Source organism: Ochotona princeps, chromosome 20 (genome assembly GCF_030435755.1).
Source record: "Ochotona princeps isolate mOchPri1 chromosome 20, mOchPri1.hap1, whole genome shotgun sequence".
Classification (NCBI taxonomy): domain Eukaryota; kingdom Metazoa; phylum Chordata; class Mammalia; order Lagomorpha; family Ochotonidae; genus Ochotona; species Ochotona princeps.
Genome location: NC_080851.1, coordinates 15,192,920 through 15,217,734, shown reverse-complemented (window position 1 = coordinate 15,217,734; position 24,815 = coordinate 15,192,920). Strand labels below are relative to the sequence as shown.

The following is a 24,815-nucleotide window of genomic DNA, read 5'->3' as shown; positions in this document are numbered from 1 at the left end:
ATTGACCTTCTGAAAACATACTAACGTTCAAGTCACACAGCAGATTTAAACCTGCCATTTCAGTGTGATTGGCACACAAGTGTACCACTTCCCACCACTACAACTGTGAGAACATTAACTTGAATCCTTCATTAAAATAGATAACAAAAGTCAGTAAAAATCACAGCTCAGATGATTTTAGCTCTTTGTTAAAAGACTGTTTAATTATTTTTATCTACTTTGAAAACAGAGATAAAGAGATCTTCCATCTCCTGATCCATTCTCCGAATGCCTGCCGACTGCCAGGGGTGGCTCCAGAAGGCTGGAAGTCCACCCAGGTATCCCACAGGCACAGCAGAGTCCGAAGCATTTGAGCCATCCTCTGCTAGCTCTCGGGATGCTGGCAGGAAGCTGGATTCAGAGTGACAGCTGCTGTACAACCTTTGTCACCAACGTTAGTCCTCTTTCATATCAGCTTTGATTCATCAGTTTGGCTTTACACACTTCAGAACTTTGTAAGTAGAACAAATCATCAGGAAATTAAAACTTTTTGTTATTTCATCATCCACTTTGCTTGATGCTATGATGACAGACGTCGATTGGGTAAAGGAGCAGAAATTAAGCAGCATACAAAACCGCTCACAAAAAAACTGCCATTCTAGCACAAAAACTTGATACATTTTAATTCAAAGCTTTTAGTAAAGCAATTGAATACAAATTTACTTCTGAAAAGATTCTCATTTCAGAATGAACACTAAATTAATCATTTAAATTTGACTTTTCAATCAAAGTCAACAGATTTTGAATCTCTAGTGCTTTTAGCATAAAACAAATTCAACAGATAAATTCAACGGATCTTGAGTTTACAGTGCTTTTAGCATAAGACAAATTTACTTCTAGAGCATTTTTTTTGGTTACCTTATTCCCTTATTCCTCAACCAAGCTTGTTTTACTAGGCATAGCACACCCGGATGACACTTTAGGAGTTTTAGATACCTGTGACGTGCTTGTAACATCATAGCAGGTTAGCTATCATAACTCAAGAAATGTTAACTACAAGAAAATAAAACTTCAAAGCTTCCTGTTAGTGGAAACTTTTTTCCCCCCATTTTTCATACAAAGAAAAAGGCTCAGAGGCTTGAGTTATTTTCAAACATTAAGAAGGCTAGGAGATAAAACTGAGGACAAGTCCAAGCCATCTTCAATTGAGCTACAAAATAAAAGCAATTATCCCAACAGATATGACAGCCAATAAAGCACATTGGGTCTCCCATAATCAGATGTATATGATGAGGTAAAATACTCTCCTTAAGGAATGAAATAAAAATGGAATGGCCAGTATGTTCTAGTAGTCTTTTCATGTTACATCTCCTTATTCTCTTTGCAGAAACTGCAGTTCCCTTCAGAAAACAGAGGAGCAGTGACGAGGGACTAGAGTCTGACGAATCCCATGTGATAAAATTCAAGTTCAAAATCTATTTTATTCTTTCCATACATTAGTCTCTCTTTTCCCCCATTTTCCACTTGAAGCCAGAAAACTCAAAGACTTGCCAGACTTCTTTGGTTTTCCATGACTTGAATCAAACCAGTATTAACATCCTTCAAAATACAGCATACATATTGCAGAAATCAACGCAAAGCGTTCAGTAAACCTAAATGATTTGTTTGCCAGCCAGCTCATCAAGGGACGCTGATGTATGCGTCTAATATACACAGTCGCCAATATATGCATCCCAGTATATTTACATAGTTAGGAAGAACTGCTTTCTCTTTATTCACAAACATTACAATATGTCTTGTGGACTATGAAAGCACAAAAAGACATAAAACGTTTGAGGCTGGCATCATGGAATAGCAAGCTAAGCCACTGCCTAAGATGCTGGCATCCCACAAGGGCACTGACGCGCTGCCCTGCTGCTCTGCTTCCAACCCAGCTCCCTGCTTATGCTCTGGGAAAGCTATACGGGGCACGTCAGGTCCTTGGGCCCTGCACCCATGCAGGAGACCTGGAAAAACTTCAGTCTCTAGGCTTCCAATTGGTCCAGCTCTGCTTTGGTGAGTGTACCAGTAGATGGAAAATCTTTCTTTATCTCTGTAATTCTGCCTTTCAAAAAAAAAAAAAGGCATAACACTTTCAGAGTTTTTAAAATTATCAACAAGAAAAGAATTTCACAAATTCTCTCCCACAAAAAGAAGCTGTGTTTTCCCCAAAGCTGCCTTACTTATCCATCACAACACATTACAGTTGAAATCTCAGGAGTAGAAGCTACCAGGAATAATTCACGGAGCGTGTTGGTAATAAAAAAGCTCAGGCGGAAGTAGCAGCAGTGGCAGCAGGAGACATTGGTTGAAAACTTACAATATCCCAGAAACTGTGCTAACTGCTTTTCATGAACCTTTTCATTCAATCAACTCAACAGTGTTAAGAAAACTGAGGGGTTAAAAAGGTTAAATCAGGTTAAAAGGTTAAATCAGGTCCAAGCTAACTGCCACCTACAAAGCTGTAATCACAATTTTTCCAACAGAGTCTGAGCCCCAGGCTCAGGGAAGAGGTCATTTTTTGGAGATAATTCCTTCAGTTCTAGTATATGTATATAGATCATTTGTATTTTTAGGGTTATTCTTTTATCATGGGTCAATAATCCATTATGTTAAATTCTCTCTTTTTTAAAATCATTTTATGGTTTCTTCCCCATTTTACACTTGATATCAGATAGATCTGAGCTCAAATTTGACCAGTCACCAGCTTGTGGCCTTAAACTACTTAAAATACTTGAATGATCTAAGTCAGTATTATAAACTGGGAAACCTTGTAGCACTTGCCAGACCACAGTCATTATTAGGACTTAATGGGATGATGGATATAAAGATAAATGAAGATGTTTAACAATAAATGGGACCTTTTTCCTCCCCTATCCTATCTGCAGCCTTCTGGTCAGCGTCAGTTACTATTTGCGAAGAAGATAGAAAGAAGCTAAGAAATGAAAGTGTTCAGGTGACAATATCATAGATGGCAGAACGGTCAGTAGCAGACATGTCTTAACACACACAGTCCGCGTCATTACGACACCAACCTTCCAGCATCTGTCTCCTTGAAGATCCCGTCCTGGTTGGGACACAGTTCGCAGCTAGGAGCAACGCCACATTTACAGGCATCACAAAACCAAGGCTCAGTGGAGTTTTCAGAAGCTGAGCTCATTATGGAGTCACTCTCTCCATCAACTCCATAACAACCTAGAAAACAGAAAGTATGATTAACATAGGACTCTTTTCAACTCATATAATATCACTAAAAAAAAAGAGAGGGAAGGGAGACAGAAAAAATTCTGAAAAATCAATGGTTTCTATCAGTGATATTAAAACAAAAAATGATATCACCAGGTAAAAACATTTTTTTCACCTAATGCGGTAAACATAATAAACTAAATAATATTTTATGACAGTGTTAGTCCATTGAAAATGCACCAAAGGAAGGAAAAACTTTAAAATTCCCCAAAAATTATGATTTGAAGAAATATTAAAATATTAGTTCTCATTAAAAAGAAATAAGAATAATATATTCTTGACCACTAAACAGTTCCTGAGGTCACTTGTGTCCCAAGCACTAGAATACATATAAAAGACCAAGTGCCATGTCCTATAAGGCCCCACCTGGTTACTCCCATCACCCCGACCACTGGCCAGCCCACTCAGTTCTAGTCATACTGCCTCTGTACTATTACACAAACACCACAAGTATTTCCCATTTCATGAATTTTAAATTCTATTGCCTAGAGTCTTCTTTCCCCAAATAGTCACATACTTGCTCCTTCAATTTCTTAAGTCACTGATCAAATATCACCTCATCAGAAAGGACTTTCCTTACCATCTTTTATCCATACAAGCATCAACTTCCTTTACCCCACCCAACCATCCCCATCCATAGGATTCTTATGTCGTTGTTGCTCTGCTTCCAATCCAGCCTCCTGCAAATGCACCTAGAAAGCGGCACAGATGGCCCAAGTGCTTGGGTCCCCATTACCCACATGAGAGACCCGCCCGTGCTTTGGCCTCGCCCAGCCCTGGCTTTTGTAACCATTTGGGGAGTGAGTTAGCAAATGAGAGGCCTTTCTCTCTCCCCTCCTTCCCATGCCATAACTCGGCCTTTCCAATAAATAAACCTCAAACAAAATAATAATTCCATGAAGGGAATATTATAACGATGATCTGTAAACAGATACTGTAATCTCTATATAATAATAATTCTGTCTATTTAAGATGCATTTTACATTCAGGTAAAAATAACTCACTACCCATCAAAGATTCAATATTCATGATTTAAGATGCAGCATCATGAATTATTGTAGAAAAGCCTCAGGACAGCACAAATGTAAAAGAAGTGATTTTATTTGTTTGAAGATGGTATAACTCAGTCATTTAGTTTGTAGACAAAATAAAGCAGTTACCTTCATGTACTGTAATGCCACAATTGTCACACTGAATGATCTCATCAGCATCCTCACTATTATCTCCAAGACAAACACAGCAAATCAGAATATGATCCATTTTTTGAGAACTCCAGTTTTGGCTCTTCTCAAGAATCAGCGAGTCCTAACATCAAAATATTAAAGCATATCAAAAAACCACGTGTTTAAATTAAGAGTTCATGAAAGTCACACTTTCCATTAGTTCAGCACATTTTTGCATTGGAAATTTATGTCACATTCTCCACTTTTTCAGTAACTTCAAACTCGGCCACATTTGAGAAGCACAACTCCTTGTCAAACAGCATTCTAAAGTACCCTTCCCTCCAAGTGCCATGCTGCTCCTCCTTTAGGAAATGAAAGCAGGCATAAAAATAACTTGTCATTGGTGGAGTCAGTCAGCTTCGCCTCTTCAACCAGGAGAAAGAAAAAATTAATTAGCAAGTAATTAACATTCCTATACATGGGTTCAAAAAACATGACACGTGATTCCTAGAATTTGGGATCTTATAATGAAAAATCCTGCCTGGGAAATATGAGACACACAAATACAAAACAAGCAGCAATAAATGATAAGGATAACATAGAGCAGTTAAACTCTACACTCTCTTAAAGCCTGGAAAATTCACCAGATACAGGGCTAGTCACTTCTAGATGACAGACCCATGAATGCCTCTACAGCTAGGGTTGTATAGACAAAAACAGAAAGCAGCTTAAAGTAGGATGAGGATGGCTAGAGGCTAGAGGAGTGAGGGTAATCTACTAGGTTTCTAATCAGGAGATGTAAGCAGTGTGCTGGACACCTAGAGCTGTAAGGAGAAAGGAAAAGGTAGTAACAGACAAGGAGTAAAAGATAAAACACCAAGGAGAGAAGTCAGCTTGTTTTCATTAAAATTTCTGTACTGTGCATTTAAGCTTCATATAAGTGAACAGGAAAATGAATCGTCATATTTAATAAAGTGGCCTTAATGTAACATATAATAAAGTATTTCAGTCTACATAATTTAGCAACTTAACCATGTTCGGAAAAAAAAAATTAAGGAATTTGTTCCATACCATAGATTTACTAATATATTTGGCTTCATATTAGTTTTTCTTATTTTTATAATATATGAACTTCACAAATAGCAGCAAAGCATTTAAAGCCATCATTGCAACAATGATTTATAAAGACATGTTACATCCAAAATCAAAATTATTAATTCCTTCCATTTTTTTTGCATGACAAGTTTTTTCAACTAATCTTAAACCACAAAAAAAAATGTGAAATTCAGTAAGAAAAATTCATTCCTCATTTCTCTGGAGGAAATACTTCAAAGTTTCATATTTTGTTTCTCTTTGTTAGAAAATTAAACAAAACAGTTTGGAGTGAACAAACACCTAGAAAATAAGGTGAAAATGAAACCTCTTTTGTTTCATCCTACATGGGTACAAGAGGCAAAGAAAATCTGGCCAGGTTTTCACAGCTTCAAAGGTGAGCACATTTCACTTACAGTCAAACATTCTTGTGTTACATTCCCAGCTCATTCAATGCTGCAACTTCACATGATGGCCAAAAAAAAAAAAAAAAACAAAAAAAACCAAAAAAAAACAAACAAACAGATAAAGCTATTACGAGAATTAGCCGGACATGTAAGAATATTTCTTGCATAGCTGGCCATTGAAATGTATAGTCCCCTTCGTTTCCCTGCACATCTTGCATGTGGTTCAAAAGAGAAATACCACCAATAGTTTATAGAAAAGTTATAAGCCTCAATAGGCACTACTACTTGAAATATTCATCCAGAGAAGAAGTCCAAACCAGAGTTTTTCTTTTCTTAATATCACATCTAGGTTTAAAAAAAAATTAGATTAAAAAAGAAGATAGCAAACTGTTTTTGTAACCAAGACATTCCTTGTGTTTATATACTCAGTTGACTTTTTTGCTGGTAGATGTACCATTAAATCTAATTCAATGTAACAATCTTTAAAAAAAAAAAAAACAAAAAAAAAACTCAGCCTGGTGTGATAGCCTACTAGCTAATCCTCACTTTGCACACGCCGGATTCCCACGTTAGTACCAGTTCATATCCCAGCTGCTCCACTTCCCTTCCAGCTCCCTGCATATGGCCTGGGAAAGCAGTGAGAACGCCACAAACCCTTGGGACCCTGCACCCACGTGGGAGACCCAGAAGAAGCTCCAGGCTTCTGGCTTCAGATCAGCTGAGCTCCCACCATTGTGGCCACTTGGGGAGTGAACCAGCAGATAGAAAAATCTTTGTCTCTCTTTCATGTAAATCTGAATTTCCAACAAAAGTTAACAAATCTTTTTAAAAAACCAACTATTAAGAATATAAAATTATATTTTAAAATAATAACACAAAGTGTCTCCAATGCTAAATGTTCTTTATGAAAAGGATTTTTTTTTTCTTTTTGCAAAACAAAACTGCCATTTCTATTGGCATGGGTTTCTGTCATTTTAATTCTAATCTAAAATTCAAGTTTCAAGGCTGGAAAATGGAACCTATTTTCTGAACAATATTATAATTGTTTTTCTCAAAAGCCTTACCTCAAAAAATTAAATAATCTAAAATAATCTAAACGAATCCATATTTGGGGGGAAAAAGGCTAAAAACGATACATACCCACATTCGAAGGGGATTACTGAGATTACGCTAAACTCAGAAAACCCCATAGGCCATTGGCACAGACAGCTGTCCATCTGCAGAAAATGTAGGTTATCAAATGTTCATGTTTTATAAAACAGTAGTTTTCACGGGTCAGTTCAGGTAAACTCTCCATCAGGGAGTACAGAAGACAATGTTCTTAATGATTTTAGGGTGCTATTATCCCTTTTCATTCTCTTACTCCCCTGGATATATGGTGAAGCCTTTCTCTAAGCTCCATGGAATGGGAAAGCGTCATCAATTTGACAACTGTGTTTCTATATGCCTTGTTCTTTGAAATTCCTGTTTTATTTTTAGAATTATATATCAACATACATAATCTGTATTACATATAATAATACAGATTCTCACAATTTTAATAAGGATTCTGAAACCAAGACATTTAAAACAATGATCATAAGGGTCAGTGCTGAGGGATAGCACGTTATACCTCCTCCTGCATTGCCAACATCTCATGTGGGTATCAGTTCAAGTCACAGCTGTTCCACTTTCAATCCAGTTTCCTGCTAATGTTCCCGGGAAGGCAGTGAAGGATGGAACAAGTGTTTGGGCCTGTGAACCTACGTGGAAACCTGGAAGAAGCTTCTGGCTCCTGGCTTCATACCAGCCCAGCTCCAGTCGCTGTGGCCACTCGGGGAATGAAGCACTGGATAAAACATTCCCTCTCTCTCACTTGCTGTTTCCATTTTTTGCTCTTATAACTCTGCCTTTAAAATAAGCATTTAAAAAAATCTTTTAAAAAAAAGGTAGTCATAAAAAGGGTCCTGCTCAAAATTTAAAACTCTGGGTTTCATGGCACCATTTACCTACAAATGATGGTCAACAAGAATTTATTAATTCACTTGCCAGATACCAAGAAAACTGCCTATCTGCTTGCAAATTAAATGTGATATAATTTTTGGATGTATTTCTATAGCCACATTTTCAGATAATCTCAAGGTAGAATCTGAAAACAATAAGAAAGAGCAGAGTATAACAAAAGTTTAAATATAATCAAATATACACTTAACTATCTAATGAATGCTTAGTAACTACTGTCACTTCCTGAAATAATCAGGAAGAAACAAAAACATAAGCCACAATGTAACAAAGATTAACATTCATCATGTTTTATACAATCACATGAACTGTGATTGTACAGAAATTTAGAAATATAATAATCTCAACTGGTAATTAAAATTTAGCATCAAAATCATTTGGTGTAATTTAAATAGAACTAAAATGATCTAGAAGCTGTAGAAGAGTGTGAATATTAGTCATGGCAAAAAATGGAAAATTAACTTTCTACATGCAGAAAAACACTTTCGAATTCCTGGAATGCCTTGGGTCTATTAAACCAGGTAAGGTAAGGTCTCTTTACGTACTGAAGTCTGCATCATTAACATTAGGTTACACCTCTTAAGCAATATATTATGATCTACGGGTAATTAACAGTCAACTATATACATTTTATACGTCAAATTTCTAAACACATGCTGGCTTCCCCAACACCTCAGCATAAATCTAATCTACACTGCCTCTATCATCAGCCACACTTCTTAGGTGAATATCAGCCTAATAAGATGGAAGAAAATGATGTTGGCAAAAGCAAGAGTATTCAGTAGACATACAGAGTGAGTATTAAGCATCATAAAATACAGTGAATGTATGCTCAAATTAAAAAGAAACAACTAAGCTTTTCATACCCATTTCTTTCAATCAGCATATTAATATGGAACAGCCTAGGCTAAATCATTAAAAACACTATTCTACCCCAGATGATAATTCTTCCATAGATGAAGATAAGAATTAGGACAGCCTGGAGGGCAGGCAACATTGTCATATGAAAAGGACAAATCTAGAAGTTTATAATCCAAGATATAAACTTATGTTTCATCATTACTAATATATTATCCCTGACAGCCACTTCGTTATTTTGGTAATAAAATGGCCAAATCTTACATAAAATTTAATTAAAATAGAAAAATGTGAAAGAACAAAGTATAAAAAGGAAAAATTTCTAGCAGCTTAATCTATTTTAGTGACATGAAATAACAGTGCTTGGTAAAGAGGTAAATTTGATGACTAGAAACATATTAACAGAAATGACAGAATTAATTATCATAGTTTCACATGTGATGTAACAGATACATCTACATGTAAGACAACAAGACAATCTCTTCCAGAAAAACATATACATAAACACAGAGACAAAGGGACACAAAAGTGTTTGACTGAAGAAATCTTGCATGTTGCATCTCTGGGCCCAATGGACACACCTAACTTTCAGCAGCAGAACTCCAAGTGGAAGCACTCAGTCATTACTGTTGTTTTATGATAGAAATATTTGTCTTATGATGGAATTGCTTGCTTTTTTTTTTCATTTCTTTGGAGACAGAACTTATTCACTAAACGTATGTATGCATAATTCACATTTACTCCCAATAAATAAACCAAATAATCTGGTGATGCGGGTTGCAATAATGGAACAGGAATTAACCTTGAAATGAATCTATACAAGTTACGGGAAATCATTAAGTTGCTTGTTGCCCTGCTCTAAATTATTCTAAAGCTGTGCATGTTTGTGAGGATATGGACATAACTAAGTTGCTTCATAATTCACTCAGCATCCTCCAGCAGTCTTATGAGGAATGTTGTGAGGTAATAACAGGGATTAGAAAACTCTCCTATTTCCCAAGACTCTGGGTATAAAACAAAAAGTCTCTAACTAGCATGCCTTGAAGATGGATGGCGAGCGCCTTGAGAACGGTGGCAAGCAGCAGATACTCAGCATGGATCTTGACCAAATGAATAAATGTTACATTCAAGGTGCTCATTCGCCATCACAGCTGTTTGTAAAACAGGATGTCAAGGAATGCCCCTGATATAACCAGCAGACTTAGAGAATTCCCTTTGCCCCAGACAGACAGATATCATAAAAATTGGGTTGATCTACCTCATTACTCTTGCTCTGAGATAGTGTCAGGCTATCATTGGTCAGTTCCTCATCATCAGCACTGTTTCTGCTAAGAACTTTACTCTTCTTCTTCTTGCAGCCCCCTTCACTGGCGGGGCTGCTGTGATCTTCCTCATTGCCTTCGTCATTCTCATCCTCATCACTCCCACTTCCCTCATCTTCATCATCCTCGTTGTCCCCATCACTCCCCTCTTTCTGAGAGGCGGATCTGCCCTTTCTTTTCACGACCGTCGGCCGCCAATCGTTATCGTCCTCGCTGTCATAGTCATCCATGTCGTTTAGCTCTTCCATGGACACGAAATCCAAGAGCGGCCGGTTTCGACGAAGGTTCCACTTCTTGGGCTCACTGACTTGCTCTTCGGCCGTGGTGGTGGTGGCAGGGGTGGCAGGGGAGGTGTGGGCAGCAGGAGGACTTGTGCTTGGGGTAGCAGCGGCAGGAGCGGCGGCAGCCACACTATCGGATACCGTGGACTTTTCTTTCTCCTTCTCTTTGTCTTTTTCCTTTTTCTTTCTAGGTTTCTCTCCATTTTCTTCTTCGTCCTTCTTTTCCACTTTAATTAACTGTTTTTCTGATGACACTATTTCTTCATCTCCACAGGTTTTAAGCTCTTCCTTTATTTTGGCATCTTCATTCGCTTCTTCCTCTAAAACGTTTTCCTCAGAGTCGCTACAGGAGCCGTCTCCACTGTCCTTTGAAGGATCTTCACTTCCATGACCACTCCCCTCAGAATCTGTCGAAAATATGAGAAAAAAAAAAACCACACATATGTATGTACATACACACACACACACACAACGCTGACAAATGAAACCACCAACATTGGTGAATAACTTGCAAAACAATATGAACAAATTCAAGTTAAAGAATGGTAGACATTCCCCATCTGATTAAATAAATAAATGAAGTAGATAAACAGTTTAATTTTAAACACTAATGAAGATGAATATATGCAACTCAAAATTAAAATGTGCTCTGAAGAGAGGAACAGTATTTTGTGTTACATATCTCATACTACATTTGGAATTATTGATGCAATATTTTCTAAAAGCAAAGGTGCTTTTAAAAATTTGGGCATTTGATTTTAACTTAATGAGTATATAATACACACAAAAAAGTATTCTTCCTTTAGAAAGTATAATCTTAGAAATGCCACATTTGTCACAACCAAAACATGATTCTAAGATTCTATGTGTATGTCTGTGTGTCCCTCTCTCCAACTTTGTGTTTATATTAAATAAATAAATGAAGAACAGAACAGACAAGAGAAAGAGGGGACAGGCACTATACAGAAGGTTGTGTTGCCACCTGCAACAATGGCATCCTCTATGAGTACCAGTACAAGTCCCAGAAGCTCCTCTCTGATCCAGTCCCCTGCTAATAGTCTAGGAAGAAATGGAAGATATCCATGTGCATGAGCCTCTGCCAATCACATGGAAAAACCAGATGGAGTTTCAGTTTCCTAGCTTTGGCCTGGCCAAGTACCAGCCAATGTGGCAATATGGGGAGTGAACCAGCAGACAAAGATCTCTCTCTCTCCCACATCCTCTTGGCAACTCTTTCAACCAAATAAATACTTTTAAAAAACACAATATAGTTGCCCCTAAAAAACACTTTACCTCATTAATTTTAATTTTTATGAAACAAAATGAGCACAGACATTTATTTGTACTTTTCTAAATTCTAATAGGTTTGAGAAGTGGCCTGGCATAGATGTTCCAAGCCAAGTTATCACTTTTCCTACTTACTAGGATATAGTTTGTACCAGTAAAAGAATATTCACCTAAACTTTCAAAAACTCTAGGGGCAGGCCGTTGGCCTACAATTAAAATGTGTATGAGCCATAAAGTATCTAGCTACCACAGGCATTTGGGGAGTGAACCACGAGTTGGGAACACTCCCTTTTTTGTTTATTTCTCTCTCAATAAAATAAATTTATCTTCTTAAAATTCTAGACCATAAGCCAGAGAACTGGAGAAACTGTTGAGTAAATTAATCTGCCCTTATGAAAATGTAATCCATCCAGGAGTCCACCCTAAAAAATAGGCTGTGGCTTTAAGCAGCTGTTACAAGGACTATAAACTTCCCATCAAAGTTCTTCTATTGCTGCTTAGGGTGGTTCATTCTTTCGCAACAGAACTGTTAAGATAATGTTCTGTTGAGAAACACAACATTGTTCAGTAACTTTCTAATCCTCTAAAAAATCACTCAAATAAATAAAACTCAAAAATATTTAGAGGGAAGGATAAATAGGAACAGGAAAAGAGCAGGGCAAACATGAAGGAATGGGGGAGGGGAAATAGTAATAGTCAAGTCTTCAGCAACAAATACCAGCAATGAAATCTACGAAATACTGAATCATCAGCACAATCAAGGAAAAAATAACAAATGATGGGAAAATTCAGTCCCCATACCATTTCAATTTCCTTTAATTCAAAAAAATCTAACTAGACATTAAAATTGAAGGAAGGTGTAATTAATAACTAGTATCTAAAGTACCCCAGAAGTCCTATATAAATGGCGGGTAATAAAAGTAGCCTGTAAATTAAAACACATAATAATTATTAACACTTAACAGCTGTTGGAAGACCTCAAGATTATCATGTAGAGCCACAGTTAGTTAAGAATGTTCTTCAAATACATTCTCATTCCAAACAATCTTGCATAGGACACAAGAGCAGTATCATGCAGGACAAGACATCTCATCTTAAGTATTTAGAAGCAAACATGTTTCAGAATCCAGATTTGTTTCAGATTTTGGAAGGTTAACATGGCATATACAGTAAACATGGCATGAACACCCCAGTAAACTCTATGGCATTAGATCTATAATGAAACACATTATTCCTGCAGAGAAAGGTATAAATATTTAAAGAATATAAAATAAAACTATGAACTCATTAATATTAGTTAAGTTTTTCCATCAAATAAGTTTGTGCCCAATGAAGAAACACTTCAGCATTTTTTTAGTTCCTTGGATTTAAAAAGTGTGAGCCGAGTATGACTTACAAAAGATGACTTCAGTCAAAGCACACTACAATTCATTTAAAATTTTATGATTTTTAAACCAATCATTAAACACAACCTCCCAATGAAAAATAATGGTAAAAAATAATAATGTCTAGCTCCTTTAAAATAAGGATTTGGCATTTATTTATTTATTTATTTATTTATCGATCTAGGATTTGGGATTTAACTAGAGCTGACAGTCTGAAGGCATAGGATTCCTTGTGCACAGGAACTACATAGAATTGAAACACAGCACTGCTATAATTGCAAGAGTAACAAGTTGGATATCAGGGTTCTGTAATGGCTAAATTGCTTCCACATATAAGCACTAGCATCCAATATGGGCACCAGTCATGGTCTGGCTGCTCCATTTCTCATCCAGCTCCTTGCTTGTGGCCTGGGAAAGCAGCAGAAGATGGTCCAACTCCTTGGAACCCTTAACAACCACATAGGAGATGGTCTATAAAAATATAGTAAATCTCACATCTCCCTCCTCCCCAAAAAAACAATTTCAAAATAGACTTTTATTTGTTACTGTACGATTAAACAAATATTAAATTTTTTCAGAAATTAAAATCCTAGTAGCTTGCTCAATCTTTCACTCTTCAAACAGAATTATGAGTAAGGTTTAATTGGAGGGTTCAAGAACATAACAAATTATATCTTTCTCTGATATCTGAAAAGTAAGTTCATGTGTTCAGTCCTTATTTTTTGGCATAAATACATTCAAAGGATGGAGATAACAATATTTAGTTATAAGCACAGTTGAGTAATAATAAGAAAACAAGATTCTTGGTTGTCTACATTTTAAAAATATTTCCTATTACTACAAATTCAAAGAATGGGTTCTACCACATTGTAGATCCATCTTTCCTAAATCCTATTTAAAAAATAAATAATAGACTTAAGAGGCATGAAGAAAGTATTTAACTTAGACAGAAGGCTATACTTCCAAAGTATACAATAAATTTTTAACATTGAAAATGTTTTTTTTTTACCTATCATTCATTCAAAATTTATTGAGTGTTTAATTGTCGCAAATGATCTGTGCATGACTGGTAAATGAGTGAACATACATGATAGACTATAAGGGATACAACAACCATTGTGCAGCATGAAAGGTAGATTCTTCTGGGAGATCAAAATGCTTGCCACCAAATTTAAAGATGTTTCCACATATAATTACACATAGTATCTTCTAAAATATAACAAATTCTATGGTTTTAATAAATGTGATATCTTTGTTTTTTCCGCTGCTTGCCGAAAATATTTTTATAATTGAAATTCTACTTCTCTTTTGGCCGAATAAAAGGTAGCCTTGCTCAAGTACATAATACCTAAGAATCTCTCCAAGCAATACTATTTCAACTAAAAGTTATGTAATTTATTTATTATGCTAACAGAATTGCAATAGTAACCATCAAGAATCTTCCAAAAATATTAAACAACATAAAATTAGTTTAATAATAACCATCAATACCATTAGCAACCAATGCTTAAGCCTTCCCCATGATAAACACTAAACTATAAGACTGGTGATTTAATTCAGATTTTATATTAACTTTGCAAAATTAATAAGCTTAATTCATAAGTTTCACCAACTTTAATCGTTCTATTTATTGATCTAACACAATAGGTACTGACACCATAAGTACACACAAGGTAAAATAGACAAATCACTAGTTTACTGGTCATTCAATTAGCCCCTGGGGACCAATTTTTACTAACTCTGCATACCTCAGGATAAAAGTCATCAGTCAACACAATTCGCCCTCCACTCCTGAACCCCAGTTCCAATTGTATCTTCTTACACTTGCTGGGTAAATCTCAAGTAGGAACAGGCTTCCCTCAGATGGTATCTGACAACACCTGGAGACAACTGCTACTACAAGGACGGTGTGGACAGGGAGGTAAGAAGCCCCTGGCACTGACTAAAGAACAGGGATGCTGTTAAACATCCTACAATGTACAAGAGAAGCCTCCACACAAAGACCTATCCAATACAGAATGCCCACAACATCAAGGCTGAGAAATATTCATCTAGTAATTAAGTTTAGTATGACTTCACTAAGACATAATTCTACTTACCCAAATCTACCTTTTCTATTACTTTACTCAATCCTAATCCATAAATAAAAATGACATTTCCAAGCCCCCACACCTAGAATGATTAAGGTTTTCCTCATCAACACTGCCATTAAATCTAAAATATCTCTCAATTTGGTTCCCTGATGGACTAATCCAAGATGAATCTGAACTACTGTAATCTCTTTGCCTTTGAAGACATAAATGCAAATAACATATCCTCCTTTGTATCATGTTGATAACTGGTGTTTTCTATATATAAAGCTAAACCAAAATATAAACTGTGTCAGTATTTGAAAATTCAAGATGAAGATAAGAAACGGGTGCAGAGAATACATTTATCGATAATTGAGCTCAACCACTCTAGCTGCCTTAACAGAAGTCCTAAAAATCAACGATTTGTTCAGGAGGTCCTTTATTGAGGTTACTGTGAGAGAAGATACTATCAAATGGACTTTTTGTGCTGTTTCTCCACTTCCAGTTTAATTTCCTATTCATAAGGAGGGTTGGGACTACCCAATTTCAAAATGTATGAAAGCCAATGATTGGTCTAACGTCCTATTTCCTGTAAGGGCCTAGCTAAACTTACCTTCTAACAGAGGAAAAATAAAGGATTCAAACAGGAAACATTGGTAATGTAAGGTAGGTTGTTATCTCACCTAGGGGAGGATCTAAAGCAAGAATGGAAAATGTTCAATTTCTACTTGCTATTATTTATTTTAAACAAAACTACTTTCTATTAAACCTCTTTTTCCTATTAACCATCGCTTAAGCTCCACAGGGACTGCAAAGGTCAACTATGAGTGCAGCTAGCTGACTCAGTATTACAGAGCAACAGGGAACAAAAACACATATGGGACATTTTTAGCGGAGATATACAAATCTAACAAAATTTATATTATTACACTTCACAAATAATACACAAGCCTCGTTATGTCTAATTAGAAGGTCAGGAGTCTATTAGCTTGACGCCATGAATTATTTTAGGAGAGCAGTTCATGTCATTACTTTTTTTACTGATTGCCAAAAGAAGTGATACCCAAGAATGACTCCATCTCAATAAACAGAAAGGAAAAACAAAAATACACAGTCAGAATTTATTACCAGAATAATAATTATGAAACACAGAATTTGGCTATATAATTTTTCCAATAACGGCATCTAAAAAACAGGAAACTTTTGAGGCTCAATTATTCTTGTTGCACGCCACAACCCCAATCCTAACAAACTAAAACTACAATCAAGCCGAGATATTATCTGTGAAGGTCTTCACCAAGGGAAGACAGATTTGAATTCTACCTCCTATCCCTTCCTGTCTTTCTTGAGAAGTACTAAATCTCAATAAACTAAGAGTTTTTTTAAGGTCAGAGTTGAGAGACAAAAGTTAAAAAATAAATAAGTAAATGAGAAAAAGTTAGCAACTTTGGATTATTGAAGTCAATTGGTTAGTAACTGTGACACCCACACAGTATCAGTTTAAGATTACATCTCCCATTCTTGTTAATCAGTGAACACTTAAATGTGGAACACTGAAAAGTGTGTTTAGGCAAGTTCTTTAAACTGTTACCCTTTTCATTTGTAAAAAATACATAGTTAAGTAAAACTTAACATAGTTATTGTTATTGTAAAAGAAAAATGATATTATGTAAACAAAATGTTCCTACTGAACCACAGTACAAGTTCTGTTTGTTGTTGTTACTGAAAAAGTAACAGTAACACAATATAATCCATTCATCCCTCCCTATCCTCTCCAACAGAAGGGGGCGGGGGAAGGCAAACAGGCAAGAAGAGGCGTAAAAGAAGAGATGTTCTTTAAGGATAAAAAGTTCTTTCAAGAATATTTTCAAACTACCAAAGGAATAAAATTTAAAAGGCACCTTTTTTCAGTTGTTTCCATCAAAAGACGTAGAATTGAGTAAGTTCATGTTTTTTTTCCCTCACATATGTTTAAGCCATTTTATGTATTCCTCTTAAAACTTTATAGTATGTGCATAAGGTATGTTCAACAGAAGAGAAAAAGGAAAAGTATATTTCTGTTTCCCAGTTTGATACAAAGCAAATCATCTTTCTTAAAAGTTGTTTTTAGAATCGCTAAAATGAGCAAGCATGGGCCAGGCCCGGTAGCCTGGTGGCTGAGGTCGTCTTGCATGTGCCAGAATCCCATAGGGGCACCATTTGGTATGCAGGCTACTCCACTTCCCACCCAGCTCCCTGCTTGTGGCCTGAAAAAGCAGTAAAGGACAGCCCAATGCCTTGGGACACTGCACCCATATGGGAGACCCAGATCCGCTCAGCTCCCTCCCACCCCCCTGCAGTCACTTGGGGAGTGAACCAGCAGATGAAAGATCTTTTTCTTTGTCTCTCCTTCTCTCTGTAATCCTGACTTTCCAATAAATATAAATCTTAAAAAAAAAATGAGCATGCAGATATCTCAGAGATATCTGAAAAGGCCCAGATTCACAAGTTTCAGCAGCTGGTAGAACATAAAGTACTTGGATCAATTTTATTCTAGAGAATAAAGAGAAAAAAACAAAACCTCCCCCTCACAGCCCATCTACCTAGGGCTATGTAGAGTTCACATCACTGCCCGGTAATATTCTACTTTAGGATTTATCTCAGTCTTTCCCCTGTCCATGGAAATAAGCAGAAACATATTTTAAGGTGTAGAATAGAGAAACTGCCCTGGAATCTTTGTCAAAAGGAAAAGTCCTCCCTCCCCTGCCCGCTAATTATTGTTGACTCCATAGTAATGAGAACAGAAGCAATGACAGGATTTAGGAGTGACAGATCTCAGGAAACTATGGGAAATCAAATGGACAAAACAAATGAAGTGTATGTGCTTCCAGTTTTAAATGGGTGTTTTATTCAAAACTGATTCCTTAAATAGAAAAAAAAAAAGTGTAAAATCAAGCCCAACTCCGGAAAGCCGGGCAAGGGAAAGAGAAGGAAGCATTTACCTGAAGCATCTCCAACTTTAAAATCACTGTCATCTGAACTATCGTAATCGAGAGCTTCTAGGAGAGAAGCTGCCAAAGGCTTCACCTGCCTCCTCTTGGAGCTGCGATCCACTGTTAAGAGAGAAACAGCCCTCGTCACTCCCAAGGACAGTCCCCGCAGGTGAGAGCCCCGTGGAGGCCGGCACACAGGGGCGCGGCTGAGGTGCGGACACGCGCGGGCCCGGCAAGCCCCAAGTCCACCCCGCGGGCGCTGCCCACGCCTGTCCCTGCAGGGCCCACCCTCCAAGCCTCCAGCCCACCTCTCCGTCCAAGCCCCCCGAGCTGTCCCTGCCACTCCCCGAGTCGGACACCTTAAGAAAGGAAACCCAACTCTCAGGGCAGGGCGTTCATCGCAAGCCACGGAAGGACCGCGGAGCCCGGTGTCCACCCGCCCCAGGGCCCTGGCCCCCCATCCCCACGACCCCCAGCCCCGACCCGCTCCAGTGGAGCTCTCTCCCCGCGCGGGCCTCAAGCACACTTACTAAGGAATCCGTGAGGCTGGTCGTTGGGAGGAGACCTAGAGAGAGGCTGCGGGAGCCCAGGGGTCGGCGGGCCGGGGGCTGGGGCCGCCGAGGCAGCTCACAAAGACGCCGGGTCCAGCCCGGGGCCCACCCGCCGCCCCCCAAGACTTGGCTCGGCCCCGGCTGCTCGGGTCCCTTCCCACGGCGCGCCCCGCCCCGGCCAGAGGCAGCCTCGGAGAGTGTACACACCCCCCGTTAAGACTGGAACGGGGGGCGGGGAATGTCAGGAAGAAAATCTTTATTAGCCTGCCGCAGAAGTCACAGAAGACGCCCCCCAGATGGTACACGGCCCCAGGCCGGTCGCCTGAGACAATAGAGAAAGCAGCGACCCGGATACAGCTCGGAAGACAAGGAAGTAAAAACACGAGGCCGAGCGCGGCCTTCGCAGCGGCCGAGCGCGCGTGCGCCCCACTCGCCCTCCCGCTGCCTCCCGGAGCAGCCGAAGCGAACCGAGCGGACGCCGAGACACCGAGCCGGGCCCGCGGAGCCGAAGCGAGCGCAGCGGGACCCGAGCCGACGGCCGGCCGCGGCCCAGAGCCCCGCAGCCCCGCAGCCCCGCAGCCCCGCAGCCCCGCAGCCCCGCAGCCCCGCAGCCCCGCAGCCCCGCAGCCCCGCCTCCTCGCCTCCTCCCGGGCTAATTCCGCCCCTCGGTCCAAGGCCCAGGGAGGAGGCTTTCTGTCCCGGTTTTTGTGGCTTTCATTGTTATAATTAATGGCGCATGTTAATTAGTTGTGATCGTTTCATACGCATAGACCCTTGTGTAATTTGCATTGCCGTATCCTCAGACTCCTGGGTATTTATAAAATATACAATACGTTGTTGTGATCACCCTCCTATAATGAACTTATTCACCCTACCTATATGCTGGTACCTGTTACCTGACCTCCCTCGCCCACCACTGCTGGGTTTTGTGTTTTACAGACTGGCTCAGTCAGCTGTCCACAAAGGATTCTCTGTTGTCTTAAATCACTACCAAGAAAAGTAAACTATGACACCTTCTTCCATAAACTACGTGTCTGAAAATATCCTGGAACAGGAAAAGTATTTCCTGCTAAATGATGTGATGTGACAATCACATTAGATTCTGATTGCCGTTTTCAAAATTACAAATGTAACAGAAAATTTTTCCTTTGTTAACTAACCATTATACTGAGAATGGACATTTGCACAGACATAAAACCCAGTAGTAATATTGGTAACAGAAAAGGAACAGGAACACATCTGGGGGAAATTCCTGTACATTTTTTCCTTCAGAATATGTGTCACAGGTCTGGTGGGATGGCCTGGTGGCTAAATCCTTGCCTTCAACGCATTGAGCTACCATCTGAACACCACTTCCTGTCCTGGCTGTTCCACTTCCCATCCAGCTCCCTGCTCGTGGTCTGAAAAGCAGTAAAAGATGGCCCAAAGCCTCGGGACCCTGCACCCACGCAGGAGACCCCAAGGAAGCTCCTGGCTCCTGGTTTCAGAATGGCTCAGCTCCAGCAGGCAGCTGCAGCCACATGAGAAATGAACCAATATCTTTCTGTCTCTCTGTATATCTGAGTTTCCGGTAAAACTAAATATTTTTGAAAAAATGTATCACATGAAAGTGAAATAATTTCTTGCATCCAATTAGTGAATTCATTTTTTAAAAGATTTACATGCATTTGAAAATCAGGGTTACAGAGAGAAAGAAAGAGACAGAAATCAGGCTTCATCCACTGGTTCACTCCACAGATGGCCATAACGGACACAGGCCAAAGACCGGGAGCTTCTTCCAGAACGCTCACATGGGTGGTGGTGGCCCAGGCACTTGCCCTATCTTCTGCTGCTTTTCCTGGGCTAAGAGCAAGGAGCTGGATTGATTGGAATAGCCTGGACATGAACCCAGCACACTGGTGAGATGTCACTGCCAGAGGTACCAGCTTTACCTGCTAGACCACTACACCGATCCCAGACAGTTTGTGTTTTTAAGATGAATGTATAAAGCATAAAACCATAAGGTCATTGTGTACAACCAAATATGGCAATTGCTAACAGTTTAAATACATTCATTCACATGTTATTCACATATCTATTAAATGTTAGAATATGAAATAGTATTTCCTCTTTAAGATTTACTTTAAAGACAGAATTGCAGAGATGGAAGGACAAAAAGAGATCTCCCATCCACTGGTTCATTCCTCAGATGGCTGCAACTGTCTGGGCTGGGCCATCCCCAAGCCAGGAGCCAGGAGCTTTACCTAGGTCTCACGTGGGTTAGGGACCCACAAAACAGGGACGTCATCTGCTGCTTTCCCAAGTGCATTGGCAGGGAGCTAGATTCTAAGTGGAGCAGCAGGAACTCAGATAAGTACCCATATGGGAAGCCAACATGGCAGGTTGTAGCTCAACCAGCTTTGCTACAACACCAACCCCATAATAATTTTTTTAAAAACTATATACCAACGATAGAGAAAGCCTTAAGTGAAGGTGATTCAATTTATTCATTTATTCCACAGATACACATTGAGCAGCAACAATGTTGTAAAAGACTCTAAATGAAACTTGGAAACAAATTGTACAACACATTGGTAGAAGTTACAATTAAAGAAACATTGTGAACTCTTATAATAGCAAGACGGAATTAAATTGTGCAACATTAGACCCTTGGCAATAGCCTAGTGGCTGAAGTCCTTGCCTTGCATGTACTGTGATCCCATATGGGCACTGGCCCATGTCCCAGCAGCTCTGCTTCCCATCCAGCTCCCTGCTTGTGGCCTATAAAAGCAGTTGAGGACAGCCCAAAGCTTTGGGACCCTGCACCCAAGTCGGAGACCTGGAACAAGCTCCTGGCTCCTGGCTTTGGATCTGCTCAGCTCTGGTCATTGAGGCCACTTGGGCAGTGAACAAGTAGATGGAAGATCTTCCTCTACGTCTCTCCACTCACGTAAATTTACCTTTCCAACAAAAATAAACAAATCTTTTTAAAAATAAATAAATTTTGTAACATTAAGTTTGATGAAATCTTAAGAATTCCTGATGTAGACATAATTCATGGCCTGCTAATCTTCTGAAAAATAGATGTCTTATTTATGTCGAAGCTTAAGGTAGATACAGAGCTTAAGTCAAAAATACAAGTAGTTAAATTAAAATACACCGTAGCCTCTTCCGGGAAGCAGACAAAATGGCAGAAGTGGGGCAGAGGAAGAGGAAGACCTTCTGCAAGTTTGTCCATCGTGGCATGGACATGGACCAGTTGCTAGACACGTCTTACTAGCAGGTGAGGCAGCGGTGACGGCCGAGCCGGGCCTGCGGCAGGAAGGAGCGAGCGCTAGCTGCTCAAGCTGCGGCACAAAGCCATGATGGAGAAACCGAGTTGAAGATGCACCTGCGGCACAGGATCATGCCTTCCAAAATGCCGAGCAGCGTGGTGGGTGTGTACAACGGCCAGACCTTCAGCCAGGTGGAGGACAAGCCCGAGATGATCCATCACTCCCCTGGCGCATTCTCCATCACCCACAGCCAACCTGGCATCGGTGCCGCCCACCCATTCTTTTTTTTTTTTTTTTTTTAAGATTTATTCATTTTATTACAGCCAGATATACACACAGGAGGAGAGACAGAGAGGAAGATCTTCCATCCGATGATTCACTCCCCAAGTGAGCTGCAACCGGCCGGTGCGCGCCGATCCGAAGCCGGGAACCTGGAACCTCTTCCGGGTCTCCCACGCAGGTGCAGGGTCCCAATGCATTGGGCCGTCCTCGACTGCTTTCCCAGGCCACAAGCAGGGAGCTGGATGGGAAGTGGAGCTGCCGGGATTAGAACCGGCACCCATATGGGATCCCGGGGCTTTCAAGGCGAGGACTTTAGGCGCTAGGCCACGCCGCCAGGCCCCGCCCACCCATTCTTGCCACTTCATCCCTCTCTAGTAGCTGCCAGCAGTAAAGGAACACTGCTGCTGCCACCAAACACAAACATATATTGTAATGAGACCACTTGTTAGGGGAGAGGAACCTTTTTTAATTACAAAGAACATTGGATAGTAAAACATCATAGGCGATCCATACAAAGTTAGCAACTTAAAAATTAGACTGGTAGTACCGGGTAAATCAGGAATCTCATGTCAGTGTTGGTTCATATCCTGGCTGCTCTACTTGCCTGTTGCTCTCTGATGACAGCCTGGAAAAAGCAGTAGAAGATAGTCCAAGTGTTTGGGTTCCTGCCCACAAGGGAGATCTGGAAGAGCCTCCTGCCTCCTGGCTTTGGCCCCGCTCAGCCTGGTTCTTGTGCCCCCACCCCCCCCCCGGGGATGAATCAGCAATGGAAGATCTCTCTCCACCCTCTTTCCTGTGTGTCTCTCCCATATAATTAAGCCTTACAAATAGATAAGCAAAAATTTTTAATATTAGTCTACTATAGATTTATTGAATATTGATTTATTGAGCCCCACCAATGGATGCTGAGGCAGGGCCAGACCAAATGATTTCACCAGTGTTCCCCCATCTCTGGAAGAGAGAGCAGGTACTCGGGGAAGGCACTGTGGGAAAGCTGTATTTAGATCCAGACATAAAGTTTCTGGATCAGGAACAGCCGGAAAGGAGCAGAACTGTTTAGATTTTTAACAAATTGGCGCTGCTGTTATAACACAGCAAGTTAAGTCACCAGTTTAAAAGGCTGCCATCCCATCGCAAGAGAGTGGTTTGAGCACCTGCTACTCTGTTTCTAATCCAGCATTTCAGTTCTTGTGCCCGCAATAGGCAGCAGAGGTATTTAGGCCTGTGTCCTGTGGGATGTTAGATCTGCCTGAGGTTATTTGGAGAATAAAGCAGCAGATAGAAGATCTATCTCCACCTCTCTTTGCCACATAAGTAAATAGGTACCACAAAATTCAAAAATTCAAAATAAAAATATAACAAAACAAAACAAAAATAGAATCTTCCTTTTCAATAGAATCTTCATTTAAAAAAAAAAAGCCACGGAAGGGCATGAAAACTAGGATGGGGGTTGGGGTGGCTAGACAGAGAGGCACTCAACAACAGCCATGAGGGCTGGATAGTTGAGCTGGTTATATGGAACTAAGCTTTAATACCCATTGACAAGTATGAGAGCCAAATGGGATGTGGGACAGACTGGACTAGTCTGCTACACATACTGGCAAACCAGGGTAGGGGACGGGCCTGGTGGGGGTTATTGTGGGTTGCTCCGACTAGGCTGCAGCTCCCACTGGTAGATGTGAGGGCCAAGTACGTGCTGGGCAGAACCAGTCTGGACTGCAACACCCATTGGTTCCAGTACAAGTCGGGACTGAAACCAGAACCAACCCAGCAATTGCAACCACCAGCTGATCGTGGAGATGGACTGTGCCGGGCCCAGTGCTTGCTAGAACATACAAGAATCTGGTCTGGGAATACCTCAAAGTTTCTGTGGGGATCTCCCCAATCAAAATGCTGGACTCAGAACCCTAGCCAAGAAAAGACAGAAGAAAGAACAAATCAATCAACCACCTCAGCTATATGTTGGCAGCGAAATACTGGGCAAATGAAGACTCTAACAATCAGTGGATTCTTTTACGATCTCACCGAGCTGGGAGTGGCGAAAATGGCAGCGATTCATAACTGGTGAACTATTAAAACCACTTGAGCAAGGATCTCAGAGCATGCCCGGCATCCGGGAGTTGAGGAGGCTGGGAAGCTGGGTGGGGCTTCTCCCTCAATATCTCCCTTTACCTCAGATACAAGAAGGAAGCAATATGGACATAATAGTCTTACCCCTGAACCTTTTTACCGTAACTAACTATGTAAAGATTGTCAACAATATAAATAAAAAATAATAATAAATAAAAAAGAAAAAGAAAAAGAAAAAAAGACTATAGTAGTTAATCCCACTGTTATTTCACAATACTGTTTCTAACCAACTTGAATGAGACATTGAGTGCCATTCTTCAATGCATTAATTTTTTCAACAATATTTTCTAAAGAAAATTTGAATAAAATTTTTATATTTTCAATAAAAAAAAAGAAGAAGAAAATATATACAAACGGCCAGCGCTCAGAGATCATGACTAGACTGAGACTCTGATTAGTACATGAAGATGTTCAAAATATAAAGAAACAAAAGCTTAAAACTGGGAATTTGAAATTCATTGTAAGACTTGATTTGAATCTAGAGGAGAGATGAC

The 24,815-nt window shown here is 39.7% G+C and overlaps 1 protein-coding gene across 1 annotated transcript in view; it reads right to left on the bottom strand.

The window, feature by feature from the left end:
- PHF14 (PHD finger protein 14) overlaps positions 1-19,120 on the bottom strand; it is a 117,123-nt gene extending 98,003 nt beyond the window's left edge. Inside the window, exons 1-5 of the mRNA XM_004582527.3 lie at positions 18,635-19,120; positions 18,114-18,224; positions 10,044-10,795; positions 4,425-4,569; positions 3,054-3,213 (exon numbers count right to left, since the gene is read on the bottom strand). Coding sequence (XP_004582584.3) covers positions 3,054-3,213; positions 4,425-4,569; positions 10,044-10,795; positions 18,114-18,224; position 18,635 — 1,169 coding nt within the window. The 5' untranslated portion in view covers positions 18,636-19,120. The remainder of the gene's footprint in view (positions 1-3,053; positions 3,214-4,424; positions 4,570-10,043; positions 10,796-18,113; positions 18,225-18,634) is intronic.
- Positions 19,121-24,815: the final 5,695 nt, after the last annotated feature.